The sequence below is a fragment of the Agelaius tricolor genome, unplaced genomic scaffold (genome assembly GCF_023055355.1).
Source record: "Agelaius tricolor isolate 1412-34295 unplaced genomic scaffold, bAgeTri1.0.p SCAF_16, whole genome shotgun sequence".
NCBI lineage: Eukaryota > Metazoa > Chordata > Aves > Passeriformes > Icteridae > Agelaius > Agelaius tricolor.
The window spans coordinates 17383654-17411221 of NW_027269276.1; the positions used below are offsets into that span (position 1 = coordinate 17383654).

At 54.6% G+C, this 27568-nt stretch overlaps 2 protein-coding genes across 5 annotated transcripts; one reads left to right on the forward strand and one right to left on the reverse strand.

Moving 5' to 3' along the window:
- Nucleotide 1: 1 nt before the first annotated feature.
- Nucleotides 2-14086, reverse strand: LOXL1 (lysyl oxidase like 1). 4 transcript variants are annotated; one of them, XM_071441892.1, is made up of 7 exons: nt 12962-14086; nt 8418-8526; nt 6239-6376; nt 5183-5339; nt 2768-2863; nt 1181-1296; nt 2-122 (listed from the first exon to the last, which is right to left on the reverse strand). In XM_071441892.1, the coding sequence occupies exons 1-7, from the start codon at nt 14082-14084 to the stop codon at nt 116-118; spliced, it is 1746 nt and encodes a 581-aa protein (XP_071297993.1). In that variant the 5' UTR covers nt 14085-14086; the 3' UTR covers nt 2-115. The 4 variants fall into 4 exon arrangements, with proteins under 4 accessions (XP_071297993.1, XP_071297992.1, XP_071297994.1 ...); XM_071441891.1 differs by lacking the exons at nt 2-122; nt 5183-5339 and having other exon boundaries at nt 223-1296; XM_071441893.1 differs by lacking the exons at nt 2-122; nt 1181-1296; nt 2768-2863 and adding an exon at nt 3824-4490.
- Nucleotides 14087-18229: 4143 nt separating this feature from the next.
- INSYN1 (inhibitory synaptic factor 1) lies at nt 18230-25484 on the forward strand. The gene is made up of 4 exons (XM_071441899.1): nt 18230-18389; nt 19696-19866; nt 20221-20712; nt 24731-25484. The coding sequence occupies exons 3-4, from the start codon at nt 20500-20502 to the stop codon at nt 25364-25366; spliced, it is 849 nt and encodes a 282-aa protein (XP_071298000.1). The 5' UTR covers nt 18230-18389; nt 19696-19866; nt 20221-20499; the 3' UTR covers nt 25367-25484.
- The last annotated feature ends 2084 nt before the right edge of the window (nt 25485-27568 follow it).

The following is a 27568-nucleotide window of genomic DNA, read 5'->3' on the forward strand; positions in this document are numbered from 1 at the left end:
CTTGTGGCTTCCCCGCTTTTTATTGGGAAAAGGGGGAACTTTGGGAACGCAGCGGAGCCACCTCGGGAACTTCCCAGGAAAGGGGATGGGTGACGCTCCTGGGGTTCTGCTGCTGTCAGGATCTGCAGGGAAAATGGGAAAATCCCAGAAAATTCCATGGGGAAGGAGGAAAATTCTAATTCCTACCCCAAATCCCAGAAAATTCCATGGAAGAGGAACAAAATCCCAATTGCCACACCAAATCCCAGAAAATCCCATGGGAAAGGGGGAAAAAATCAACCCCAAATGGGCAAATCCCATAAAATTCCATGGGAAAGGAGGAAATTCCCAATTGAAACCCCAAATTCCAAGGAAAAGGAGCAAAATTCCAATTCCAGAAAAAAAAACTATCCCAAAATATCCCAAATTAAAAAAATCCCCATTCCAAAAATCCCCATCCCCCAAAAATGGGGATTTTTTTGGGAATGGGATTTTTTTTGGATGAGGGTTTTTTGGGGATTTGGGTTTTTTTGGGATGGAGGATTTTTGGGATCGGGGTTTTCTGGGGTCAGGGTTTTTTTGAGATCAGTGTTTTTTGGGATTTTTTTTTTTGGGATCGGTGTTTTTTGGGATTGGGTTTTTTTTGGGATGGAGTTTTTTGGGATGGGGCTTTATTTGGCTCAGGGGGTTTTTGGGATTTTTTTTGTTTTGCAATGGGTTTTTTTTTGGAATTGGGATTTTTTTTGGGATGAGGATTTTTTGGGATGGGTTTTTTGGGATGAGGGTTTTTTGGGTGGGGATTTTTGGGATGGGGTTGTTTTTGAAATTGGGGTTTTTTTTCAGTATGGGGTATTTTTGAATGGTTTTTTTTTTTTGGGATTGGGGCTTTTTGGGATGGGCATTTTTTGGGATTGGGGTTTTTTTCAGGATGGCTTTTTTGGGGGACTTTTTTTGGGATCGGGTTTTATTGAGCTGGGGTTTTATCTGGCAAGGGGGATTTTTAGGATGGGGGTTTTTTGGGATGGAGGATTTTTGGGCTTGGGGTTTTTTGGGATGGGGGTTTTTTTGATTTGGGTTTTTTTGGGCTTGGGTTTTTTTTGGATCAGGGTTTTTTGGGATATTTTTTTTTTTTTGGTGATGGGTTTTTTTGGGGTGGGGTTTTTTTTGGGATGGGTTTTATTTGGGCTCAGGAATTCCTTACTGGGAAATGCGGCAGTTGGAGGCGGACACGAAGCGCCCGGTGTAGTGGATGTGGCAGCGCACGACGTTGTTGGTGAAATCCGACTCCAGCACCAAATATTTGGGATTGACCTGGACCTGGGATGGGGAAAAAATCCGGGAAAAGGATCCCAGAAATCAGCAGGGAAAAAAAACCCAGGGAAAATCGAGCGGGAATGGGGGAAAAGGAAAGAAATCCCCAAAGGGAAAAGGAGAATTAGGGGATATCCCAAAATAGGGAAAGGGAAGGGGGAAAAATCCCAAAAATTAACAGGGAAAAAGAAACTAAAAAAAATCCCAAAACAGAGAAAAGGAAAGAAAAAAAATCTCCACAATAACCAGGGAAATGGGAAAATCAAGGGAAAAAATATCCCAAATATAACCAGGAAAAAGGGAAGTGGGGAAAATCCCACAAATAACCAGGGAAATGGGAAAATCAGGGGGGAAATCCAAAATATAACCAGGGGAAAGGGAAGAGGGAAAAATCCCAAAATAAGGAAAAGAGAAGGAAAAAAAATCCCAAAAATCAACAGGAAAAATAAATGGGGGAAAAAAATCCCCAAAATAACCAGAGAAATAGGAAAATTGGAGGGGAAAAAATCCTAACAATTACCAGGGAAATGGGAAAATCAGAGGAAAAAAACCCCAAAAAATAAACAGGAAAAAAGAGAAGGGAAAAAAGTACCAAAAACCAACAGGGAAATGGAAAAATCAGGGAGAAAAATAAAAAAAAAAATAAACAGGGAAAAGGTAAAATAAGGGGGAAAACCCATAAAAAATAAACAAAAGAAAATCACAAAAATGAAAAGGGAAAAGGGGAAATCACAGGGAAAAATCCCAAAAGAGGGAAAAGAGAAGGGAAAAAATCCCAAAAAATCAAGAGGGAAAGGGAAATCAGGGGGGAAAACCACATAGAAAATAAACAAAAAATCCCAAAAATTAAAAGGGAAAAGGGAAAATCAGAGGGGAGGAAACCCCCCAAAAATTAAAAAAAAAAAAATTCCCCAAAATCAAGAAGGAAATGGGAAAATCAGGGCAAAGCAAACAGAAAACAAACAAACAAAACAAAAAAACAAAAAAAATCCCCAAAAAATCAACAAGGAAATGGGAAAATTGGGGGGAAAACTAAAAGAATAAACCAGGAACAGGCAAAATAAACAGAGGGGGAAAAAGCGAGGGAAATGGGAAAATCAGGGGGAAAAAAACCCAAAAAAATCAATAGGGAAGGGGAAATCAGGGAAAAAAACCATCAGAAAATAAGGAAAATATCCCCAAAAATGAAAAAGAAAATCCGGGAGGGGAACCCCAAAAAATGCCCAAAAAATCCCCCAAAAATCAAGAAGGAAAGGGAAATCAGGGGGAAAAAAAATCCTCAAAAAAAAAAACAACCCCAAAAATGAAAAGGGAAAATCAGGGGGGAAAAGAAACCAAAAAAAAATAAACCAGGAAAAGGGAAAAGGCAGGAAAATCACCCTGGAAAAAACTGCCAGGGGTGGGAAAAACCCGATCCGGGCTGGAATTGGGATTTTCCAGCCCAAAATGTCCCCAGATGTGCCCAGATGTGCCCAACCTTGAGGATGTAGTTCCCCGGGGGGACGTCGGTGATGTCGATCCACTGGCAGTCGATGTCGGCGTTGTAGGTGTCATAACAGCCTGGGCTGAGCCCCTGCAGGGAGAAAATGGGGTGAGAAATGGGGAAATTGGGCAAAAATGGGGGGGAAAGGGAGAAAAAATGGAAAAATTAAAAAAAAAAGGGAGAAAAAAGGGGAAAAAATGGGGAAAAAATGGGGAAAAATGAGGGAGAAAAGGGAACCCTCGGGTGTCGTAACAGCCCAGGCTGAGCCCTGCAGGGGGGAAAATGGGGTGAGAAATGGGGAAATTGGGCAAAAATGGGGAGAAATGGGAAAAAGGGAAAAATTAGGAAAAAAATGTAAAAAGGGAGAAAATTGTTGAAAAAATGAGGAAATGGAGGGGAAAAATGGGCGGGAAAGGAACCCTGTAGGTATTGTAACAGTCTGGGCTGAGCCCCTGTGGGGAAACAGGGTGAGAAATGGGGAAATTGGGCAAAAATGGGGGGAAAGGGAGAAAAAATGGGAAAAATGAAAAAAAAAAGGGAGAAAAAAGGTGAAAAATGGGGGGGAAATGGGGAAAAATGAGGGAGAAAAGGGAACTCTCAGGTGTCGTAACAGCCCAGGCTGAGCCCCTGCAGGGGGAAAATGGGGTGAGAAATGGGGAAATTGGGAAAAAATGGGGAGAAATGGGAAAAAGGGAAAAATTAGGAAAAAAATGTAAAAAGGGAGAAAATTGTTGAAAAAATGAGGAAATGGAGGGGATAAATGGGCGGGAAAGGGACCCTGTGGGTATTGCAACAGCCTGGGCTGAGCCCTTGGGGGGGAAACGGGGTGAGAAATGGGGAAATTGGGCAAAAATGGGGGGAAAAGGGAGAAAAAGGGAAAAATGAAAAAAAAAGGGAGAAAAAAGGTGAAAAATGGGGGGGAAATGGGGAAAAATGAGGGAGAAAAGGGAACCCTTGGGTGTTGTAACAGCCCAGGCAGAGCCCCTGCACAGAGGGAAATGGGGTGAGAAATGGGGAAATTGGGAAAAATGGGGAGAAATGGGAAAAAAGGGAAAAATTAGGAAAAAAAATTAAAAAGGGAGAAAATTGTAGAACAAATTAGGAAATGGAGGGGAAAAATGGGCAGGAAAGGGACCCTGTGGGTATTGTAACAGTCTGGGCTGAGCCCCTGGGGGGGAAATGGGGTGAGAAATGGGGAAATTGGGCAAAAATGAGAGGAAAAGGGAGAAAAATGGAAAAATGAAAAAAAAAGGGAGAAAAAAGGTGAAAAAATGGGGGAAAAATGGGGAAAAAATGGGGAAAAATGAGGGAGAAAAGGGAACTCTCAGGTGTCGTAACAGCCCAGGCTGAGCCCCTGCAGGGGGAAAATGGGGTGAGAAATGGGGAAATTGGGCAAAAATGGGGGGGAAAGGGAGAAAAAAATGGAAAAATGAAAAAAAAAGGGAGAAAAAAGGGGAAAAAATGGGGAAAAAATGGGGAAAAATGAGGGAGAAAAGGGAACCCTCGGGTGTCGTAACAGCCCAGGCTGAGCCCCTGCAGGGGGAAATGGGGTGAGAAATGGGGAAATTGGGCAAAAAATGGGGAGAAATGGGGAAAAAGGGAAAAATTAGGAAAAAAATGTAAAAAGGGAGAAAATTGTTGAAAAAATGAGGAAATGGAGGGGAAAAATGGGCGGGAAAGGAACCCTGTGGGTATTGCAACAGCCTGGGCTGAGCCCCTGGGGGGGAAACGGGGTGAGAGATGGGGAAATTGGGCAAAAATGGGGGGGAAAGGGAGAAAAATGGAAAAATGAAAAAAAAAAGGGAGAAAAAAGGTGAAAAATGGGGGGGAAATGGGGAAAAATGAGGGAGAAAAGGGAACCCTTGGGTGTCGTAACAGCCCAGGCTGAGCCCCTGCAGGGGGGAAATGGGGTGAGAAATGGGGAAATTGGGAAAAATGGGGAAAAGGGAAAAAAATGGGGAAAAGGGAAAAAATGGGGGAAAAGGGGGGGAAATGGAAAAAAAAAAAAGGAGAAAAAAGGTTAAAAATGGGGAAAAAAGGGAAACAATGGGTAAAAATGGGGGAGAAGGGAACCCCTTTGTCCTCTCAGTGTCACCTGGGTCTGGGCGGTGCAGGCACAGTGCCACAAATGGGGACAAAAGGGACCAAAAGGGACAAAAAAGGGACAAAAAAATGGAGAAAATGGGACAAAAAAGGGACAAAAGGGGCAAAAAGTGACAGAAGTGACAAAGGGTGCTGTCCCCGCGGTGTCACCTGGGTGTGGGCAGTGCAGGCACAGTGCCACAAATGGGGACAAAAGGGACCAAAAGGGACAAAAGGGCCGAAAAAGGGAGAAAACCGGGAGACGAAAGGGACGAAAAGGGACCGAAAGTGACAGAGGTGCCAAAGGCCACTGTCCCCTGGTGTCACCTGGGTGTGGGCGGTGCAGGCGTAGCGCTTGAGGTGGCCGAAGTCGCAGGTGGTGTCCTCCAGGCAGAAGCTGGCCTTGTGTCCCTCGGCCACCCGGCGGCCCGAGGTGACATCCAGCAGGTCATAGTGGCTGAACTCCGCCATGCTGTGGTAGTGCCTGGGGACACCAGGGGACACCGTGGGGACACCAGGGGGACACAATGGGGACACCATGGAGACACCAGGGGGACACAAGGGGGACATCCAGCAAACCATAGTGACTGAACTCTGCCATGCTGTGGTAGTGCCTGGGGACATGGGGACACCATGGGGACTGTGGGGGCACCGTGGGGACACCATGGGAACAGGCTGCGGACACTCAGGGGACACTTTGGGGACGCTCTGGGGACAGTCAGGGGACAGTGGGGACACTTAGGGGGACAATCAGGAGACAGTCAGGGGACAAGCTATGGGATAAATCAGGGGACATTCAAGGGACATTCAAGGGGACACTCAGGGGACAGCGGGGGCATCCAGGGGACATTCAGAGGAATAATCAGGGGACAATCAAGGGACACTCTGGGGACAGTCAGGTGACATCCAGCAGGTCATAGTGGCTGAACTCCGCCATGCTGTGGTAGTGCCTGGGGACATGGGGACAGGTTGGGGACATTCGGAGGACAATTGGGACAGTCAGGGGACAGTCAGGGGACAAGGAATGAAATAATCAGGGGGACAGTGAGGGGACACTCAGGGGATAATAGGGGGACAGCAGGGGACAATCAGGTGACATCCAGGGTCATAGTGGCTGAACTCCACCGTGCTGTGGTAGTGCCTGGGGACACCGTGGGGACACCATGGGGACAATGTGGGGACAGGCTGGGGAGCCCTGGGGACACTCGGTGGTGGCAGCTGTGCCACTGCCACCATCATGAATGGTGGCTTTGGGGACAAAGAGCTGAAGGGAGACCCCAAAACGAAGCCACCCAATGGGGAAACGCCACCAAAGCGCCACCAAAGGCCTTGGAGCTGCCACTGTGCCGGATGCCGGTGCTGGGGACAGCTGGGGACACTCACTGGTGGCAGCTGTGCCACTGCCAGCGGTGGCGGGGCTGGCTGGGCAGGAAGTCGGCCGTGCCCTGGTTCTTGACGCGCTGCGGGAAGCGCAGCAGCACCCGCACGTCGTAGTCGGTGGCCTCGGCCGCGTACGCCGTGCTGGGGACGGGGACAGGGACAGGGACAGTGGTGGCACTGCTGGCACTGCCCTGGCCCCTCCTTTCTGGGGAATTCCCCTTTCTGCAGGGAACGCCCTCCCGTGGGAAAGGAAGGGACAAAGGGACGAAATTCTGGGCTTCTTCCCAGTGCCTTTTCCTTTTCCTTTTCCTTTTCCTTTTCCTTTTCCTTTTCCTTTTCCTTTTCCTGTTCCTTCCCCTTTTCCTTTCCTTTTCCTTCTCTTCCCTTCCTTTCTCCCTTTTCCCTTTTCTCTTTTCCCTTTTCCATTCCTTTTCTCCCTTCCATTTTTCCCCTTTTTCTTCCCCCTTTTTTTCCCTTTCCCCCCCTTTTTTCTTACCCCTTTTTCCCCCTTTTTCCTTTCCCCTTCCCTCCCCTTCACCCTTCACTTCCCTCTTCCCTTTTTCCCCTTTTCCCCCTTTCCCTCTTTTCCCCTTCCCTCCTCTTCCCTCTCCCTCATCAGCACCTCCCCCTTCTCCACCCCCAGCCTCACCCTCTCTCCCCTGGGGTATCCCCCTCTCCCCCTCATCCTGGGATTCCCCCTTCATCCCCCTCTCCCCCTCATCCCGGGATTCCCTCTGTCCCCAATCTCTCCCTCATCCCAGGACCCTCTCTCCCCTCCCTTCACCCCCATCTCGCCCCATCCCTTCCTTCCCAAAATTTCCCCACTTCCCGCTCACCCCAGCCCCCCTTCACCCCCTTCTCTCCCCCATTTTCTCCCCACATCCCCCCAACTCCAGAGCGCTCCCATTCCCGGGAATCCTTTCTCTCCCATTCTCAGAATCCCATCCCGCATTCCCAGGATCCCATCCCTCCCATTCCCATATCCCATGTCCCATATCCTGTGTCCCATTCCCAGCTCTCATTTCCCATTCCCATATCCCATGTCCCATTCCCGGGTTCTGTACCTATTTCCCATTCCTGGATCCCGTGTCCTGTTCCCAGATCGCATTTTCCATTCCCATATCCCACGTCCCATTCCCAGATCCTGTGTCCCATTCCTGTGTCCCTGTGTCCTGTTCGCGGATCCCATGTCCCATTCCCATATCCCGTTCCTGTACTCCATGTTCTGTATCCCATATCCCATCTCTCCCATCTCCCCTGTGTCCTGTATCCCATATCCCATATCCCATATCCCGTATCCTGTATCCCATATCCCGTATCCTGTATCCCATATCCTGTATCCTGTATCCCATATCCCGTATCCTGTATCCCATATCCTGTATCCTGTATCACATATCCCGTATCCCGTATCACATATCCCGTATCCCTTGTCCCATATCCTGTCTCTCCTGTCTCCCCTGTGTCCCGTACCCATATTCCGTATCCCATATCCCATGTCCCGTATCCCATATCCCATATCCCGTATCCTATATCCCAGGTCCCATATCCCTTATCCCATATCCCATACCCCATGTCCCATATCCCATATTCCCATCCCCCCTGTATTCCCGTGTCCCATGTCCTGTCTCCCCACTGTCCGTGTGTCCCTGTGTCTGTGTGTCCGTGTCTCTGTGTGTCCGTGTGTCCATGTGTCCCTGTGTCTGTGTGTCCGTGTGATGGTGTGTCCGGTGTGTCCAGTGTCCGTGTGTCAGTGTGTCCTTGTGTTGGTGTGTCCTTGTGTCCGTGTGTCCCTGTGTCCGTGTGTCCATGTGTCCGTGTGTTGGTGTGTCCATGTGTCCGGTGTGTCCATGTGTCCGTGTCTCAGTGTGTCTGTGTGTCCGTGTGTCCCTGTGTCCGTGTGTCCGTGTGTCCGTGTGTCCCTGTGTCCATGTGTCGGTGTGTCCCTGTGTCGGTGTGTCCGGTGTGTCCGTGTGTCCGTGTGTCCGTGTGTCCCTGTGTCCGTGTGTCCGTGTGTCCGTGTGTCCCTGTGTCCATGTGTCGGTGTGTCCCTGTGTCGGTGTGTCCGGTGTGTCTGTGTGTCCGTGTGTCCGTGTGTCCGTGTGTCCCTGTGTCCGTGTGTCCGTGTGTCCGTGTGTCTCGGTGTGTCCGTGTGTCCGTGTGTCCGTGTGTCCGTGTGTCGCACCTGGCCAGGCAGCGCTCCTCGGCGGCGCAGCGCAGCGAGTACAGGTGAGCTCTCTGCACGTACGTGGAGGCCTGAACGTAATTGGGGTCCGGGACCAGGTCCGGGAGACCTGCGGGAAACGGGATCGGGATTGGGAACAGGGATTGGGGACATCCAGGATCAGATCCGAGACCGGGAAATGGGAAACAGGATTGGGGAAATCTGGGATTGGGGACAGTGACTGGGGAACAGGGATTGAGGACAGGGACTGGGGACATCTGGGACCAGGTCCAGGAGACCTGTCGGGAAACAGGATCGGGATAGGGGAAATCTGGGATTGGGGAAATCTGGGATCAGATCTGAGACATGCTGGGAAACAAGATCAGGATTGGGAACAGGGACTGGGGACAGGGATTGGGGACATTCAGGATCAGATCAGGGAGACCTGCTGGGAAATGGGAATGGGTTTGGGAACAGGGATGGGGGAAATCCAGGACCAGGTCTGGGAGATCTGCCAGGAAACGGGATTGGGATTGGGATCAAGGACTGGGGACAGGGATTGGGAACAGGAACTGGGGGACAGGGACTGGGGACATCCCCCGGGGACACAGCTCCTGGAGGCCCAGACATTTGGGATCTGGGATCAGATCTGGGACACCTGCTGGGAAAATGGGTTCATCATTGGGGACAGGGATTGGGGACACCCAGGATCAGATCTGGGGGACCTGAGGGACCACAGGGACATCCCCTGGGATTGGGGACACAGCACTGCAAGGCCTGGGCACATTGGGGATCTGGGAATGACCATGGGGACATCCCTGTGCACAGGGACTGGGGCCATGTTTTTCCCTGGTTTTCCCCATTTCCCCCAATTTTCCCCCATTTTTCCCCCAGTTTTCCCCATTTTTCCTTGTTTTTCCTTGTTCTCTCTCATTTTTCCCCATTTTCCTGGTTTTTTTCCTATTTTTCCCCATTTTTCCCCTTTTCCCCTGTTATTCTCTGTTTCTCCCTATTTTATCACTGTTTTTCCCCTTTTATCCCCATTTTTCCCCATTTTGCTCTGGTTTTCCCCATTTTGCCCTGGTTTTCCCCTTTTTCCCTCTTTCCCCCATTTTCCCTGTTTTCCCCCATTTTTCCCCATTTCCCCACATTTTTTCCACATTCTTCCCCATTTTCACCCATTTTTCCCCAGTTTTCCCCCCACTTTCCCCCATTTTTCCCTGTTTTTCCCCAGTTTTCCCCATTTCACCCATTTTTCCCCATTTTTCCCCGTTTTTCCCTGGAAAGGAGAACAATGCCTCCTTGTTTCTGGGCCTGCCTTCCCAGGAGGGATCACGTCATTCCTTTGGAGCTCATTTCCTGCCCCATTCCCGCTGATGTAATTCCCGGGGGGACCCAAAAACAACGGGGAGAGCTCGGAAAAAACTTCTCCCCCATCCCTTAAAAAAATTCCTAACAAAAAAACCCCATGGAAAACCACCCTGGGCCAGCCAAGGAAAAGTTTTCCATCCTTTCAGAATTTTTTCCCTCCCTGCTGTTGTTTATTCCAAGGAATTCTTGGAAGCTCTGGAGCGAAATCCGACTCCGGGACCAACGGGGAGTTTTATGGGATTTGGATTTTCCCCTTTCCCGCTGGATTCTGCCCTGCGATGGCCCCGTTGTTTTTATAGGATCTCACTCCTCCTTCTTGGGGTCAAACCTCTGGAATTCACGGGATATCGGGATCCCCACCTCTGGAATTGTCCCCATCCCACCCCAAATTCCGGGGGCTTTTGCTGAGGCTTCCCAAAAATCCAGGGAAAATCGGCCCCCAGATCAGGACAATCCCATTGGGAAAAGGTTTTTCGTTTTCCCACCCGGCCCCTCGGCAATCCCGGGAGCTGCCAGAGGAGAATTCCGTCCATTCCTGGGGAAAATCGGGATCATGGGCCCTGTTTGTGCAGGTGTACGGGATCAGCAGGAAAATCCCACAGGGAGAATCCCATGGAAAAGTGGGAGCAGGGGAGGCTGGGAATGGAGGGAGTGGAAACGGGGACGGCCAGAGAGACCAAGGGGATTCCAGCTTCCCATCCCATCCATCCCATCCCATCCCAATCTCAATCCTAATTCCAATTCCATTCACAGTCCCAATCCCATCCCATCAATCCCAATCCCATCCCAATCTCAATTCCAATCTCATTCCATCCCATCCCAATCCTATCAATCCCAATCCCAATCCCTCCTCCATCCCCACAGAATCCCAGGATTCCCAGCCCCCAGAACCACCCCAATCCCAAATCTGACCCCACCAAAGGGAGACTTTCCTGGGAATTCTGACACTTCCCAGCCCATCCGGGGCTGACACCAAACTCCCACTTGGTGGAACCCAAATCCACAGCACCCCATGGAATTCCCAAATCCCTCTTTCCTTCCAAATCCAACCCTGGGGACCCAATCCATGGGGTCAGGGGGAAAAACCCTCCTGGAGATGGGATCGGGGTTGGGAAAGCACTGGGGATGGGATCAGGGTTGGAATTGGGATGAGGACCCCCTGGAGATGGGATCAGGATCAGGATTGGGATGAGGAAACCCTGGAGATAGGATCGGGGTCAGGATTGGGGTGTGGAACCCCAGGAAGTGGGATTTGGGCAGGGATTGGGGCCAGGAAGTTTTGGAGATGGGATTTGGGTTGGAATCAGGGTGAGAGAACCCCTGGAGATGGGATTGGAGATCAGGAAGCTCCCGGAGATGGGATGCAGGTGGGGATTGGGATGAGGAAACCCCTGGAGATGGGATCTGTGTTGGGATTGGGGTCAGAAAGATTTTGGGTTGGGATCAGGATGAGGAATCCCTGGAGGTGGGATCAGGATGAAGAAACCCCCTGGAAATGGAATCGGGTTTGGGATCTGGGTAGGGAAAACTTTTGGAGTCTGGATCCCCTTCCCTTCCCCACCCCCTGGAGCTGCTCCCGTCCCTCCCACCTCTGGATCAGGCCTGGAATGTTCCCAGCCCCTGTTCCCAGGTTTCCCCAGGCCCCCAGTCCCCCAGGAACCCCGAGAATTCCCCGCTGGAACCAGCGGGATCGGATTCCTTCCTTCATTAACCCCGGCCGGGGGCCGGCAATGCCGAACATTCCTGGCGGATCCGGCCGGGATTAGGAGGCTCCCGAGGAGCTTTGGCCGTGGAATTAATCATTAATAATTAATAATTAACAATTAACACCGGATCCGGCGCCAGCCATCGTTTGCTCCAATTAGGATCCCCGGGAGGTGACAGCGAGGTGACAACATTCCCAAAACACCACGAGTGACACGGAATTTGAGGGGATCAGCTGGATTCCCGTGAAATTTCTCCAGGAAAAGGGGGAAGCTCCGGGAATTTGGGTGTCCAGAATTCCCTGGCGGAGCCACTCGCGGGATCCTGGAAGGACATGGACGCTGCCAACGGGGAATTTGGCTGGAATCTTTCCCAGGGAATTTGGCTGGAATTTTTGCCGGGTCATCAGCAGGGCAGCTGTCCTTGAGTGTCCCTCCAGAGCCTTGGGAATTCTGGCATTCCCTGAATGTGTTCCCAAATCCCTCCCATCATCCACCCCTCGTGCCCTATTCCCAGCTTCTCTGCGATCCCAAAAATCCCCATTCCCGAGTTTTTCCTGCAGCGTTCCCCCCTCTGTTTGTGTAGGGCAGGGCTGGGCCCTTCCCACCACCCCAAATCCTCCGGGATGGCTTTTCCCAGAAAACTGGGATGGGGCTGGGCAGGGCACGGGGTCAGGCTGGGATGGGATTCCCGAGGGAGTGGGCTGGGAGTGGCTCCGAGGGCTCAAAAACTCTTGGAAAGCTCAGCCCAAATCCATGGGATTTTAACGGGATGGGGAGGGAGCGACCCCTGAGTGACCCCGGAGTGACAGGAGCACGGATCCGTCTGTCATTCCCAAAAATCTGGGAATGGAGCGTGTCCTGGCTGGGATAACCAGGATCCAGCCCTGTCCCATCCCAAATATCCCATGAAAAAATGGGATAAACACCCCACGGATAACCAGGATCCAGCCCTGTCCCATTCCAAATATCCCATGAAAAAATGGGATAAACACCCCACAGATAACCAGGATCCAGCCCTGTCCCATTCCAAATATCCCAGGGATAACCATGGGATCCACAGGATCCAGACCTTCCCATCCCATGGAAAACCCAAATATCCCATGGATAACTGGGATAAACACCCCATGGATAACCGGGATCCAGCCCCATCCCATCCCAAACATCCCATGGATAACCAGGATCCAGCCCTGTCCTATCCCAAATATCCCATGGAAAAATGGGATCCAGCACAGAGTTACCTGGGACAGACCCCAGGAATGCCCTAGGACACAGCACAACCCCATCCCACAAATTTGGGATGCCCTGGGACACAACCTCATCCCAAAATTATGGGATGAGCCTGGATACGGGCCAGCCCCATCCCAATCCCAGCCCCCCGAGCGGGCCCTGCTCCTCCCCTCCCCAATTCCCATCATTCCCAAACTCCCTGTGGCAAATCCCGGGAATTCCGCCCATCCCAAGGGAACCCCAAGGAAACCCCAAACTCACCTCTGGCCCCAAAGCTGGGCCTGTAGACGCTGCCCACGCTGAGCCGGGCTTGGCTGTCGGGCACGGCCTGAGGAATTTCGGGAATGAAGGGCTCGGGATGAGCGACCCCAAAGGATTCGGGCGCCTGGAACGGCGGCTGCGCCTCGTGGGGCGGGAACTGCGCCCCAAATCCCAGATTTTCCATGGATCCCATCCCGGTTTGCGCCTCGGGGCCGCCGTCGTGGTACAGGCTGTGGGAGTAGCGGCGATCCAGCGGCACTCCCGCCGCTCCGTAGGGCTGCGGCTCCTCCCCGAAATCCTCGGGAAGCGCGCGGGGCTGCAGCGGGAACGCCGCCCCCGGCCCTGTCCCCATCCCTGTCCCCATCCCTGTCCCCATCCCTGTCCCTATCCCTGTCCCCATAGGGGTCCCCATCCCCGTTCCCGTTCCTGTCCCCATAGGGGTTCCCATCCCTGTCCCCATAGGGGTCCCCATCCCTGTCCCCATAGGGGTCCCCATCCCCGTTCCCATCCCCGTTCCCATCCCAGTCCCCATAGGTGTTCCCATCCCCGTCCCCATCCCTGTCCCCGCCGCCACCGCGCTCCGCGACGCGGGGACACCCTCGGGGCGCTCCCCGTGCGGTGCCACCCCCGCGGCGACAAAGGGCGGCTGTCCCGCCACCCCCGCGGCGACAAAGGGCGGCTGTCCCGCCGAGGCGAAGGCGAACGACGACACGGCCACCCCCGAGGCTGTCGCCTGCCGCCCGCGCGCCGCTTGTCGCCGCTGTCCCGCCGCGCCGCCGTCGCCCAGCGCTCCGTCCCGCCAGTTGGGCGGCACCTGGCCGAAGCCGAAGGGATGTCGCGCTTGTCCCCGCACTGTCCCCGAGGCGGGCGCCTGGCGGCGGACGCTGCCGGCCGTCCCCGCTGTCCCCGCCGTCCCCGCTGTCCCCGCGGTGCCCGCCAGCCACAGGCGGCTGCCCGGGGGCCGCTCCTGCCCGGCGGGCACGAACTCGGCGCCGCTGTTGAGCAGGCTGTAGAGCCGCCCGTTGTTCTCCCACTGGATCAGCTGCCGCCACGGCTCCTGCGCCGCCGCCAGCAGCAGCAGCGCGGCCCAGAGCGCCCCGCGCCGCCACAGCCCCGCCGCCATCGCCGCCGGATGGGCCCGTGCGGCTGCACCGCCGCTGGCACCGCCGCTGGCACCGCCGCTGGCACCCCCGGCCGGGCAGCGCCGCTCGGGCCCGTCCCGCTCTGAGCGCGCCGGGAGCGCGGGGCCGGCAGCGCCTCCGCCTCCTCCTCCTCCTCCTCCTCCTCTTTTTCCTTCTCCTCCTCTTTTTCCTTTTTTTCCTCCTCCTTTTCTTCCTTCTCTTTCTCCTCTTTTTCCTTCTCCTCCTTTTGCAAGTCTTCCTCCCTCCACTTCCTTCTCCTCTCCTCCTCCTCCTCCTCCTTTTCCTTCTCCTCCTCCTCTTTTTCCTCCTCCTCTTTTTCCTCCTCCTCCTCCTCCTTCTCCTCCTTTTCCTTCTCCTCCTTTTCCAAGCCTTCCTCCCTTCTCCTCCTCCTCCGACCCCGCCTCCTCCTCCTCTTTTTCCCCCTCCTCCCGTCCCTCCTCCTCCTTCTCCTTTTCCAAACCTTCCTCCCTCTCCCTCGTCTCCCTCCTCTTTTTCCTTCTCCTCCTTCTCCTCTTTTTCCAAGCCTTCCTTGTCCTCGCCCTCGTCCTCCTCCTCTCCCTTTTCCTCCTCTTTTTCCTTCCCCCCCTTTTCCGAGCCTTCCTCCCTCTCCCTGTCCCTCTCCCTCCTCCTCCTCCAGGAGGAATTCTGCTGGAATTCGCGGGATTCGCTCCAAGGCTTCGCTCCCAGAGCGGTTCCCGCACTCCGGAAGTGCATCCAGGCGGAAAAAAAAACTTGGAATTTTCACTTTTCCCCACTTTTTGAACCCCGGAGTGATTCCCGGAGTGAATTTTGGGTGGAATTCCTCGGGATTCAGTCCCGGGAAGCGCCTCCAGAGCGGGTCCTACCCTCCGGGAGAGGGAGGGAATTGCATCCAGCCGGGATTAAAAAAGTGGAATTTCCCTTTTCCCCGCTTTTTGAACCCTTCAAGGATCCCTTTTCCCGCCCAATTCCCACCACTTCCCGATTTTCCCGGGAAAAGCCCCTTCCCAAAGGATAACCCTGCCCAAAAATGGGATTTTCTCCCAAATTTTGCCTCTTCGGGGCCATTTGGAGTTTTCCCCCTGGATATTAAATCCTGAATTATGGCAGAGAACGCCTGGAATTATACAGGAATTTGGCTGGAAACACTTTTTTTTTTTTTTTTTTTTTTTTTAGGATGTTGAATAAAAAATGGGATTCGAGGAGGGAATCCCCAAACCCCGTGGTTGGTGGGACCCCAATCCCCTCTGGATCCCCCCAAAATTCCAGGGTTTTTCTCCTCTGGGAATGCCGGAGTTGATGGAGCAGGGCGGGATGGAACTCCGGGACAATTCCCAAATCCCAAACCTAAAATCCCGGATCTCAAATACCCAATTCCCAAATCCCAATCCCCAAACCCCTGATCCCAAATCCTGGATTCCAGATCCTAAACCCCAAATCCCAAACCCCAAATCTTGTATCCCAAATCCTGGATCCCAAACCCCGAACCCTGGATTCCAAATCCCAGATCCCAAACCCCAGATCCAAAATCCCCGATACCAAATCCTGGATTCCAGATCCCAAACCCCAAATCTTGTATCCCAAATCCTGGATCCCAAATCCCAAACCCCGAACCTTGGATATGAAATCCCGGATCCCAAATCCCCAAATCCCATATTCCGAGCCCTGGATCCCAAATCCTGGATCCCAAATCCCGAATCCCGAAGCCCGAAGCCCGCGGGTGTCACGGGCGGTGTCGCCGCCGCCAGGGGGCGCCACCAGCCCGCGCTGGAGCAGCCAATCCCCGAAAAACCCGGGAATTTTTGGGATCGGGATTTCTCGGGATAGCGGGACCGGGGAATCTCAAACTCCCGGCTGGAATTGGGGAATCGCCTCCGTCCCGACATTCCCAGCGGGAATTCCACACGTTCCAGAAGGTTCTGGGGCTCCGGAAGATTCTGATCCCAGCACCGGGGCAGGAGAAATTCCCAGATCCAGGGGGTGGAGAGGATTCCCAAATCCCCAGTCTCAAATCCCTAAACCCCAAATCCCCAATCCAAATCTGAAATCCCAAATCCCCAAGTCCTCAAATCCTTAAATCCCCAATGTGAAATCCCAAACCTCAAACCCCAAATCCCAAATTCCTGAATCCCCAATCCCAAATCCCCAAATCCCCAATCCCCAATCCCAGATTCCCAGTCTGAAACCCCAAATCCAAATCTCAAATCCCCAAATCCCAAATCCTCAAATCCCCAATTCCAGATCCCCAATTCCACATCCCCAAATCTGAAATCCCAAATCTCAAACCCCAAATCCCCGAGTCCAGCCCAACACCTGCACAGAACAAATCCCATTGTCCAGGGGCTCCAGAAGATCCCGATCCCATGGGAATTCCCATCCTTTCCCCCCACAGGTAATGGGAATGAATTCCTGGGACATTCCCAAACCTGGATATTCTGGGAAGACTGGAATTCCCTACTGATGGAATCGGGGCTTAGGGGACTCCAAATCCATGGAATTTTCCCCCCAAAATCAGGAAATTCAGTGGGAAAATGATCCAGAATGGGATTTCTTTTGGAACCCCAACCCAAAGCTCCCAAATCCTGAATTCCAGAGCATCCCCAAATTCCCAGCCCCAGCCAGAGGAAATCTGGAGCAGCTCCAGATTTTCTGAAGCTGCAGAGTCAGGTCCAGGTAATTCCAGATTTAAAATCCCAGGAAAAGCAGGAATGGGAAAAAGGTGGGAAACTGAACTGACCTTCCCATCAAAATAGGAAAGGGAATGGGAAAAAATGAGAAAAATCAGGATTGGTTTGTGAATTAGAGCTGGGAGGGAATCCCAGTAAATCCTGGATGAGCCTGGAAAAATGCGGGGGAAAATTCCCCACAGGAATTTATTCTGGGGATCAAATTTCCAGTTTTTCCTTGGAAAATTCCAAGGAATTACAATAAAAACTGAGGCAGGAGGGTGAGGGAGGGAAATCAGGGAATGGGAATAGAATCATCCCCATCTTCCCATTGTCTTCCATGGAATTCCCATGGGAAAAGATCCACCCAGACGGGAATCCTTGGATTCTCCAAGGATGAACTTTTGCCAGATTTTCTCCCTGGACCCCGGAAGGATTTTTTGGGATGTGCTCCCACTCCAACCATTTTTTAGGGATTTTTATCCACCTGAGGCCGAACTGAAATTCCCTGGATTCACCTTGGGATGGGAGATGGAAAAAGCAGGATCTGGGAGCAGCCAGAATTCCTTTGGATCCCCCACTGGGGTTTCTCCTCTTCCCAAAACCATTCCATGGATTTTATCCCTGGATCTTCATTTCCGTTCTTCCCATAAAGCCCTGTCCTGATATTCCCCCAAATCCCTGTCCTGGTATCCCTGTGGATTTTTGGGATGAGAACATGGAATTCACTTCCTGGGATGTCCCCATTGTCACAAGGTGGGAATTACAGAAGGAGATTCCCACTGGGAATTCCAACCCTTTCCAGGCCTGACATCGCCTTGGGAAAGGCCATTCCTATAAATCCCTGAAGTCCGGGGACAGAGCCTTGTTGCGACCTGGATGGATATTCCCAGATGGATTCTGGGTTTGGAGTGAATCCCTCCCAGGCTGGGATCCATCCATCCATCCATGGATCCATCCATCCATCCATCATCCATCCATCCATCCATCCATCCATCCATCATCCATCCATCCATCCATCCATCCATCATCCATCCATCCATCATCCATCCATCCATCCATCCATCATCCATCCATCCATCATCCATCCATCCATCCATCATCCATCCATCCATCCCTCCATGGATGTTTCTCTTTCTTAGGATTGCTCTCCCCCATCCCAGCTGGGTTTTTCCTGAATCCCACAGAAACCATCCCCGAATCCCCATAGAGAGGAGGCAGGGGGAGCATCTTCGAAGAAAGGAGGAAAAAGCGGGAAAAGGGAGACACATCCCAAAGGAATGTCCCCAGTGCTGCCTCAGTTTCCCGAGATTCTATCCCCGCTCCATCCCCTCTCCATCCCCGCTCTATTCCAGCTCCATCCCCTCTCCATCCCCACTCCATCCCCACTCCATCCCCGCTCCGTTCCCGCCCCGTTCCCGCTCCGTTCCCGCTCCCGGTGCCTTTAATTCCCGTTTTCCCGGCGCAGGCCCGGCCCCTCCGGTGACACAGCAGCGCCGGCGCGGGGCCGGGCGGAGCGCGGCGAGGCTGCGGCCGGAGCGGGGCCGGGCCGGGCCCTCCGCCGCTCATGGCCCTGCCCGGGGCCCGCTCCGCCCGCCCGGAGCCCGGGGAGAGCCCGGCCCTGAGCCCGCAGCGCCGCCGGTGCGTCCGGGGGGGCCCCGGGAGAGGGGCACGGGGGGTCCGGGCGTGCGGGACCGCGGGGAGGCTCCGGTGCGTCCCGGGGGAGCGGGAGCGGGGATGGGGGAACCGGGGGAGGCTCCGCCCGCCCCGAGCACGGGGACAGCCCGGCCCTGCCGAGCCCGCAGCGCCGCCGGGGCGTCCCGGGGGTCCCGGAGAGGGGAACCGTGGAGAGGGGATTCGGGAATTGGGGAATGGGAATGCGGGATCTGGGGATGGAGGATGCAGGGAACGGGAACCGGGAATGGAGAACCGGGGATGGAGGAACCAGGAACGGAGGATTCAGGAATAGGGGATGGAGGATGTGGGAACAGGGGATGGAGGATCCGGGAACAGGGGATGGAGGATCCGGGGATGGAGGAACCGGGGATGCAGGGTGGCGGGAATAGGAAATGAAGGCTCCCGGGATGGAGGAACCGGGGATGGAGGATTCGGGAATAGGTAATGAAGGCTCCGAGGATGGAGGAACTGGGGATGGAGGCTCGGGGAATGGAGGATGAGAGCGGCGGGGACAGACGCAGGGGGATGCGGGGAGCGGGAATGGGGAATCCGGGAAGAGGGGATGGAGGATGAGAGCGGCGGGGCTGGAGGATTCGGGAATAGGGGATGGAGAATTCGGGAATGGAGAATTCAGGGACCGGGGCTGGAGGATTTGGCAACCGGGAATTGAGAATTCGGGAACCGGGGCTGGAGGATTTGGGAACCGGGAATTGAGAATTCGGGAACCAGGGCTGGAGGATTCGGAGAGCGGGGCTGGCAGCTGCGGATACCGGCACCCTCCATCCCCGGAGCCCCGGAGGACGCGGGGACCGGGGCTGGGGGTGCCGGTACCGGGAATGGAGGCTGTACCGGGAATGGGGGATGCCGGTACCGGGGCTGGGGGGTGTCGGTACAGAGAATAAGGGATGCCGGTACCGGGATGGGAGATGCCGGTACCGAGGATGGGGAATGCCGGTACCGAGGACGGGGGATACCGGTACCGAGGATGGGGGATGCCGGTACCGGCGAGGGAAACGCGGCCCTACCGGCTCCCCCCTCCCCGTGCGCACCCCGAACCCGCTCCCCCCGCCCCGCCCCGCTCCCCCCGCGCCGTTCCCGGTTCCCGGGGGGCTCTCGGGGGCACGGCGCGTTCTCCCCCCGCCGCGGCCGGGGCGGGGCCGGGATCCGGACGGGGGGGATGGCGGCGGGAAGGGCTCCGGGAGGGGCCCCGGGGCCGCTGCCACCCCCCTGTGGGGCTGTCCCCGCCGGTAACGTGTCCCCCCCGCGACAGCGAGCGGAGCAGAGCGGCCCCGGCCCCCGCGGAAAAGCCCTGAGGGAGGCGGGAGCCGGCGGCGAGGAGGAGGAGGAGGAGGAGGAGGGGGAGGAAGAGAGGGAAGGAGCCAGGGGAAAACAGGAGCGGGAAGAGCTCGGAGCGGATCCCGGGAGCGGCCGGAGCGCGCCGGTGAGTGCGGAGCGTCCCCGTGTCCCCCGGGGTGTCCTGTCCGTGTCCCTCTGTCCCTGCGTGTCCCTCTGTCCCTGTGGGTGTCCCTGGGTGTCCCTCTGTCCCTGTGCGTGTCCCTCTGTCCCCTGGATGTCCCTCTGTCCCTGTCCGTGTCCCCCTGTCCCTCTGGGTGTCCATCCCCGGGAGGCCCCACCGTGCCCAGGCTCAGCCTGGGGGACGCTGAGGGAGGCCACAGGGGGGGGTGACATTCCAGCGACATTCCCAGGCCCCATCCTTCCCCCCATAAACTGGGGGAAGGAGCGGCCAGAGCCCTTCCCAAGGATCTTCCCGGCCCTTGTCCCTCTGTCCCCGCAGGAGGACAGCCGGACACCCCCGCAGCCAGCACCGGACCCGCCACCCCTCCTCGGCGACACCGCGCCTCCCTTTCCCGCTGGAATTCCGCTTCCCGGCAAACCCCATCCTCTCCTCCTCCTCCTCCTCCTCCTCCTGCTCCGGCTGCCAGCGGCGGTGTCACCAGCGGAGTGTCCCCGCATGGTGCAGCCGTGAGCGGCGGCGTTAAGATGGTGAGAGCTGCCCGGGCCGGGCCGGGCGGGGAGCAGCGGCATGGACACCGGCCCGGCCGCCTAGGGAACGATGGACTCGCGGAGCCGCCGGGATGCGCAGCGCACGGAGCGGCCCGGCCCCGGCACCGGCACCGGCAGCGCCAGCACCGGCACCGGCACCGGCAGCGGCCCTAGCGAGGGCGAGGGAGAGAGGGAGCGCATCCGCGGCCGCATGAGGATGGTGATCGGGCAGCTCGAGGGCATCCTGCGGGAGCTCAAGGAGGTGGCCAAGGAGCTCCGCGAGGTGGGGAAATCCCGGGATAACGCGGAGCATGAAAAGGGAAGGGGTTGGAGCGTGTTTGGCCGTTCCTGGCTCGGGATGGGGCAGCGGCAGGGGGGATTTCCCTGAGGTGGATTTCCAAAAGAGAGGAGGAAATTCGGGTGTCCCTCTCCAAAAGACAGGAGGAAATTCGGGTGTCCTTCTCCAAAAGAGAGGAGCAAATTCGGGTGTTCCTTTCCAAAAGAGAGAAGGAAATTGGGGTGTCCCTCTCCAAAAGACAGGAGGAAATTCGGATCTCCCTGGGCTGGATTTCCAAAAGAGAGGAGGAAATTTGGAAGTCCCTGAGATGGATTTCCAAAAGAGAGGAGGAAATTCAGGTGTCTCTAGGCTGGCTTTCCAAAAAAGAGGAGGAAATTTAGGCGTCCCTGAGCTGGATTTCCAAAAGAGAGGAGGAAATTTGGAGATCCTGAGGTGGATTTCCAAACAGAGGGAGGAAATTTGGGAGCTCCTGAAGTGGATTTCCATAAAAAGGAAGAAATTCTTATCTCCCTGGGATGAATTTCCAGAAGAGAGGAGGAAATTTGTGTCAGAGAGGAGGAAATTTGGATGTCCCTGAGGTGGATTTCCAAAAGAGAGGATGAAATTAGGATCTTCCTGGGCTGGATTTCCAGAAGATAGGAGGAAATTTTGGTGTCCCTGAGGTGGATTTTCTAAAGAGAGGAGGAAATTCGGGAGTTCCTGAGGTGAATTTCCAAAGAAAGGAGGAAATTTGGATCTCCCTGGGCTGGATTTCCAAAAGAGAGGAGGAAATTTGGGTGTCCCTGAGGTGGATTTTCTAAAGAGAGGAGGAAATTCAGGAGTTCCTGAGGTGAATTTCCAAAAAAAAGGAGGAAATTCGGATCTCCCTGGGCTGGATTTCCAGAAGAGAGGAGGAAATTTGAGTGTCAGAGAAGAGGAAATGTGGATGTCCCTGAGGTGAATTTCCAAAAGAGAGGAGGAAATTTGGGTGTCCCTGAGCTGGATTTCCAAAAGTGAGGAGGAATTTCAGGCGTTCCTCATTGGTGGCTCCAAGCTGAGGCGGATTGAGGTCCCCTCAGGGCCACCAAAGTGTCCTGGATTTCTGGCATTGGGGTGTCCCCATGGAGGATTTGGGAATGTCCATCCCAGTGTCCATCTCTGCTCAGGGCCACCGTGTCCTGGCAGTTGTGGCATTGGGGTGTCCCCATGGAACCACCATGGAATCTTTGGAATGTCCCTGGCTGGTGGCTCTGAGCCAAGGTGGGATCATGGATTGGGGTCCCTCAGGGCCACCAAAGTGTCCTGAACTTGTGACATCCTGATTTTCCCAGTCTCCCTCCTTCCTTTCCATCCCTTTGCATCCAGAATCATTCACGGGCATTCTGTGCTGGGGAAAATGATGACTAAAATCCTTGGATGGAAAAATCCAGTTCAAATCCCCCAAAAATTCCCATGGGAAGGGCCCATCCTGTCTGGAATCTCAGGAATGGGATCAAAGGGGTTCCCTCCCAGCCTTTTCCCTGGAAAAATCCTGTCGGTGATTCTCCTTGGGAATAAATCCCCTAATAATGCTGAGATCAATAGGGGATTAACTGGGAATGCTCGGGAAGGTCCAGGAATTGTTATCCCAAAAATAACAGCTTGGGGAGAGGGTTGGGAATTATTTAGGAGCAGGGTTTTGGGGAATTTTGGGAGCTGGATTTGGGGGATTTTGGAAATGGCTTTGGGGATTTTGGGGAGCTGTGTTTTGGGGGATTTGGGAGCTGGGTTTGTGGGATTTTAGGAGCAGTTTTGGGGAGATTTTGGGGGGATTTTGGGTGCAGTTTTGGTGGGATCCAGGCCTGGATCTCTCCATCCTGACCTTGGATTGACTTCCAAATCCTCTTCCCAAATCCCTGTGGGGATGGAGGGGCCATCAGATCCCATCCTTTGATCCCATTGGATTTCAAACCCTTGATCCCATCAGATCCCAGCCCCTGGATCCCATCAGATCCCACCCCTTTGATCCCATTGGATCCCACCAAATCCCACAGTTTGATCTCATTGGATCTCAAACCATTGATCCTATCAGATCCCATCCCTAGGATCCCATCAGATCCCTTCTTTTGATCCCATTGGATCCCATCCCTTGAATCCCATCAGATCCCAACATCCCAACCCTTTGATCGCATCAGATCCCATCCCTTTGATCCCAATATCTCAACCCTCTGACCTCATCAGATCCCACCCTTGGATCCCACCGGATCCCACCCCAAAATCCAGGATCTGGAGCCACCAATCCCAACTCCCAGCTTGGCCTACAGCCATAATTCCCAAAATCCCATAAAAACAAGGATGGGGCTCCAGCTGTCCCACATCTGCCTGAGCTGGGTGGGAACATTCCAGATGAGATTGAATTGGGAAGCTCCTGGGAATTCCCCCCAGTTCCTTGGGAACATCCCCAGGGATTCATCCCAAACCTCCTCCCCTGTTTATGTGGGGAAAAATCCCCTGCGATTCCCTGGGGGACAAATCCCACCAATTCCCTGGGAATATCTCCAGGGATTCATCCCAAACACCCTCATGTGCTTGAAGGGAAAAATTCCCCCTAAAATCCCTCATCCCAAACCTCCTCCCCTGCTTGTGGGGGACGAATCCTTCCCAGTTTCCTGGGAATTTGTCCCCTACAAGTAGGAAACTGGGTTCAGGATGAATCCCTGGGGATGTTCCCAGGGAATTGGGAGAGGATTTCCCGCCCTATAAACAGGGGAGGACATTTGGGGTGAATCCCTGGGGATATTCCTGGGAAATCGGGGGGATTTTTCCCCCTCCAAGCTGGAAAAGCTCTGCCAGCCTCGGTGAGGGAGGAAAAGAGGGGGAGCAAATCCCAAATCCTTCTTTCCGTGTTAATCCCCCGCGGGAGCCGAGTGTCACCGGGGGATTTAACCCCTGGCTTAAAATAGGGAATGATCCTAAAAATAGCCCGGAGTGACACTAATCCTGTGATGGGGACAGCCAAAAGTGACACCAATCCTGGGATGGGGACGGGACTGGGATTGGGATGGGGACAGCTGTGAGTGACATCAATCCCAGGATGGGGACAGGATTGGGATGTGTCTGGAATGGGGACAGCCGTGACACCAGTCCTGGGATGGGGCTGGTATTGGGATTGGGATGGGGACAGGACTGGGATGGGGACAGGACTGGGATGGGGACAGTGACAAGTGACACCAGTCTCGGGATGGGGACGGGACTGGGAAGGCAATGGCCATGAGTGGCACCAATAATGGCTGATTTGTATTGGGATTGGGATGCACTTCCTGCTGTCCCTGCTCGATCCCGGTCCCTTTGGTGAGACTGGGAAGGGACCTCAGGTGACAGGGACACGCTGGCCCTGTCCCAGAGCTGAAATTCCCGTTGGGAAATGAGGGGATCCTATTCCAGCAGAACCATTTGGTAATAGGATATTCCCAAAGATTCCCAGCCTCCTTCCCAATTTTTCCTTGTCCCAAAAATTAAGAGGTCAGAAAATACCTTTTTTTACTCTCTTTCGCAAGTTTAGCCCTTCCTTTCCCAGAAAAGAAGAAAAAATAAAAGGCAAAGGGATCTGGAAAGGGAAAAAGGAGTTTTCCTGATTTCCAGGCTTCCCTGGGGATATTCCCAACAAGCTTCAAAGCCAAAGCTTGAGTGATGGAGGAATCTCACTATCTCTGGAAGTTTTGGGGTGGGGAAACAACACAGAAATCCAAGGGGAGGAGTTGGGACCATCCATCCATCCATCCATCTATCCATCCTTCATCCATCCATGGATCCATCCATGGATCCATCCATGGATCCATCCATCCATCATCCATCCATCCATCCATCCATCCATCCATCCATCATCCATCATCCATCCATCCATCATCCATCCATCATCCATCATCCATCATCCATCCATCATCCATCATCCATCATCCATCATCCATCCATCATCCATCTATCCATCATCCATCATCCATCCATCCATCATCCATCCATCCCGTGTCCATCTCTCTCCCCGCAGGTCGTGTCCCAGATTGACCGCCTGACGTCGGACTTTGCTCTGGACCTGGAGCCGGACGCTTGGACTCCGGCCACGGCCAGCAGCACGTCCAGCAGCGACCGGGGCGGCGCCAGCCTTGAGCTGGGCCCGCTGGACTTCGCCGCCTCCGACGTCCTCTCGGACAGCTGGGAATTCTGCTCCTTCCTGGACGCCTCCACGCCCTCCGACCCCGGCGACTGCCCGGAGCCCCCGCGGCCGCCGCCAGCCCGGCTGATGAACGGGGGGGTCCCCGTGGCCAACGGCCCCCGTGGGGGCGGGGGGACCCCGGATTCCTCCAGCGAGGAATGTTTCGGGAGTGCCACTGTTCCCAAAATCCCGGCCCAGCGGCCGGCGGGGACGCGGGAACGCGTCCGCTTCAGTGACAAGGTGCTCTACCACGCCCTGTGCTGCGACGACGACGGTGACGCCGATGACGGTGCCGACATTCCTGACGATCCCGCCAGGAAGGGGCCTCGGGAGCAGCTTCCGAGGAACCTGGGCGTGATCCCGATCCGCAGGGCCACGAGGAACAGCAGCACCCAGACCGTGGCTGATAAGAGCACGCAGACGTTGCTGCCGTACGTCCCGGCCAGGCAGAGAATTCCCAACAAAAACTGAGCCCGGATCCGGGTTTGGAAAGGGTTTGGGGGAGGGGGAAAATCCCTGGGAAAGGGGCTGGAAAAGATCTATATATAAATATAAATATATATTTCAATAAATCCGTACTCCTCATAAACGCCGAGTGAGAAGGTGGCAACAAATATCCCGATATCGCCGTATCCCAGTATCTCAATATCCTGATATTCCAATATCCCGACGGTTTTCCAGGCTCGGGGAATTTTAAATGATTTTTTTTTTTACTGGATCGAAGGAGCTCAATAAGTCATCCAGCACAGAGAAATTCCAACCACGACACGGATGTGCCAGGAGGGGCCAGCCTCCATTCTGGAGGGCAGGAATGGGGCATGGATTGGAATGTGGGAATGCTGGAGGGGTGGCAGGATCAGGGAGGGGGAATTTCCCTTCTCTGGGATGTGTTATCCCTGTTTGGTTTAGGGAAAATCAGCGGGGTCGGACATTTCTGGCTGAGGGGATTTGGGAGGGCTCCAGGATGTCACTGGAATGTCAGTGGAATATCATTCCCAACTCCAAGAGGAACAACAAGGGGATCACCAAACCCCCCAGGAATGAGGACCTGTCCTTGGGAACTCCTTCCCCCTGAATTCCCAACTTTTCCAGCAGAAATATCCCTGACCCCGAGTCCTGCATCCATCTGAAAAAAGTCCCACTTTTCCTGAGCTCCCTAATCCTGCTTTTCCACATCCAAACACTGATTTTTCAGGGAAAGAAATCAGGTCCTGCTTGGAAACGAAGGAATCTAGAGCTCCAAATCCACCCTGGGCGTTTTTCCGAGGTATCCAAAGGGGTCGGAGCAGCAGCTGTTCCCAGGACAATGTTCCCGTGTCCTTCCCGCCAGCGCCTCATCCCGCAGGGACACGTTTCCATCCCAGAGCATTCCTGGCACGAGGCTTTTCCAAGATTTTTCTGAGCCAAAAACACCACCTCGGCTCCTGATGGTCAATCCGGGTGGGAAGAGCTGCATTGCCGAGCAGCTTTGGGGTGGGAAATCAATGCAGAAATCCAAGGGGAGCAGCTGGGACTGACCATCCATCCATGGATCCATGCATTCATCCATCCATCCATCATCCATCCATCCATCCATCCATCCATGGATCCATGCATCCATCCATCATCCATCCCAGTGTCATCCCAGAGCCAGGACTGCGGGATATGCAGAATTCCTCTCAATCCGACCCCAGTCCAAGCAGGGTGAAACGAGCTTTTCCCCCAAATGCTGCTGGATCTGACATTTTATTTTTCGGGACTGCTGGGGAGGAGCAGGCTGGGACCATCCTGCGTTCCCACAGGAACATCCCACACTCTGTCCCGATGCCGGGGATGGACGCAGCGCTCCCAGGGAGCTCTGTTATCCCGGCCACCTCCAGGACACCAGGCATGGGTGGGCAGAGCCTGGAGCGCTGTCCTGGCAGGGACCGGGCTTGGCACATCCCCAGCTACCAGCACGATCTGGGGGACAGGGACCATGACAAGGACACGGCCGGGAGAGCCTTGCGGGCCACTGTTGTCTACGGGAGGGTGGCTGACCCCAGTGGCCCCACAGCTGGCCCTGATGGCCCCACAGCTGGCCACGATGGCCCCACAGCTGGCCCTGATGGCCCCATGGCTGGCCCTGATGGCCCCACAGCTGGCCACGATGGCCCCACAGCTGGCCCTGATGGCCCCATGGCTGGCCCTGATGGCCCTGTGGGGGCTTCCCACAGCCCTTGGAAGCTCCTGGGCTCCAGGAATCACCAGGAGTGGGCAAAGAGGGGATCTGAGGGCGTGGCCACATGGGTGTGGCTGTAAGGGGCGGAGCCACTTTTCATTCAGGCCGGATATCAAATCCCAGGATGGAGCCACCATCTATCCCTCTCCATCCCAGCCTGTGGCCAGCACGCTTCTCCCGGGCTGGATTTTGGGAATGTTCTCCCATCAGGATGCTGAGCTCAGGGAAGGACAACCAAAAACCATCCCCCACAGGGGATTCAGGAAGGGCTTTGGGAAGGATCCCCTGGGAATTCCTAGCCTATGGGGAAGGATCCCCTGGGAATTCCCACCCCATCTTGGCAGCGGGATTTAATTTAGGAGCCAGCTCAGGCATCCCTGTGGGATTTTCCTCCTCATGATGGGGCTCCAACAGGCCCTGGAAATCTTTTCCTCTGGGAATCCCAACCCTTACACCGTTCCCAGCCAAACCCC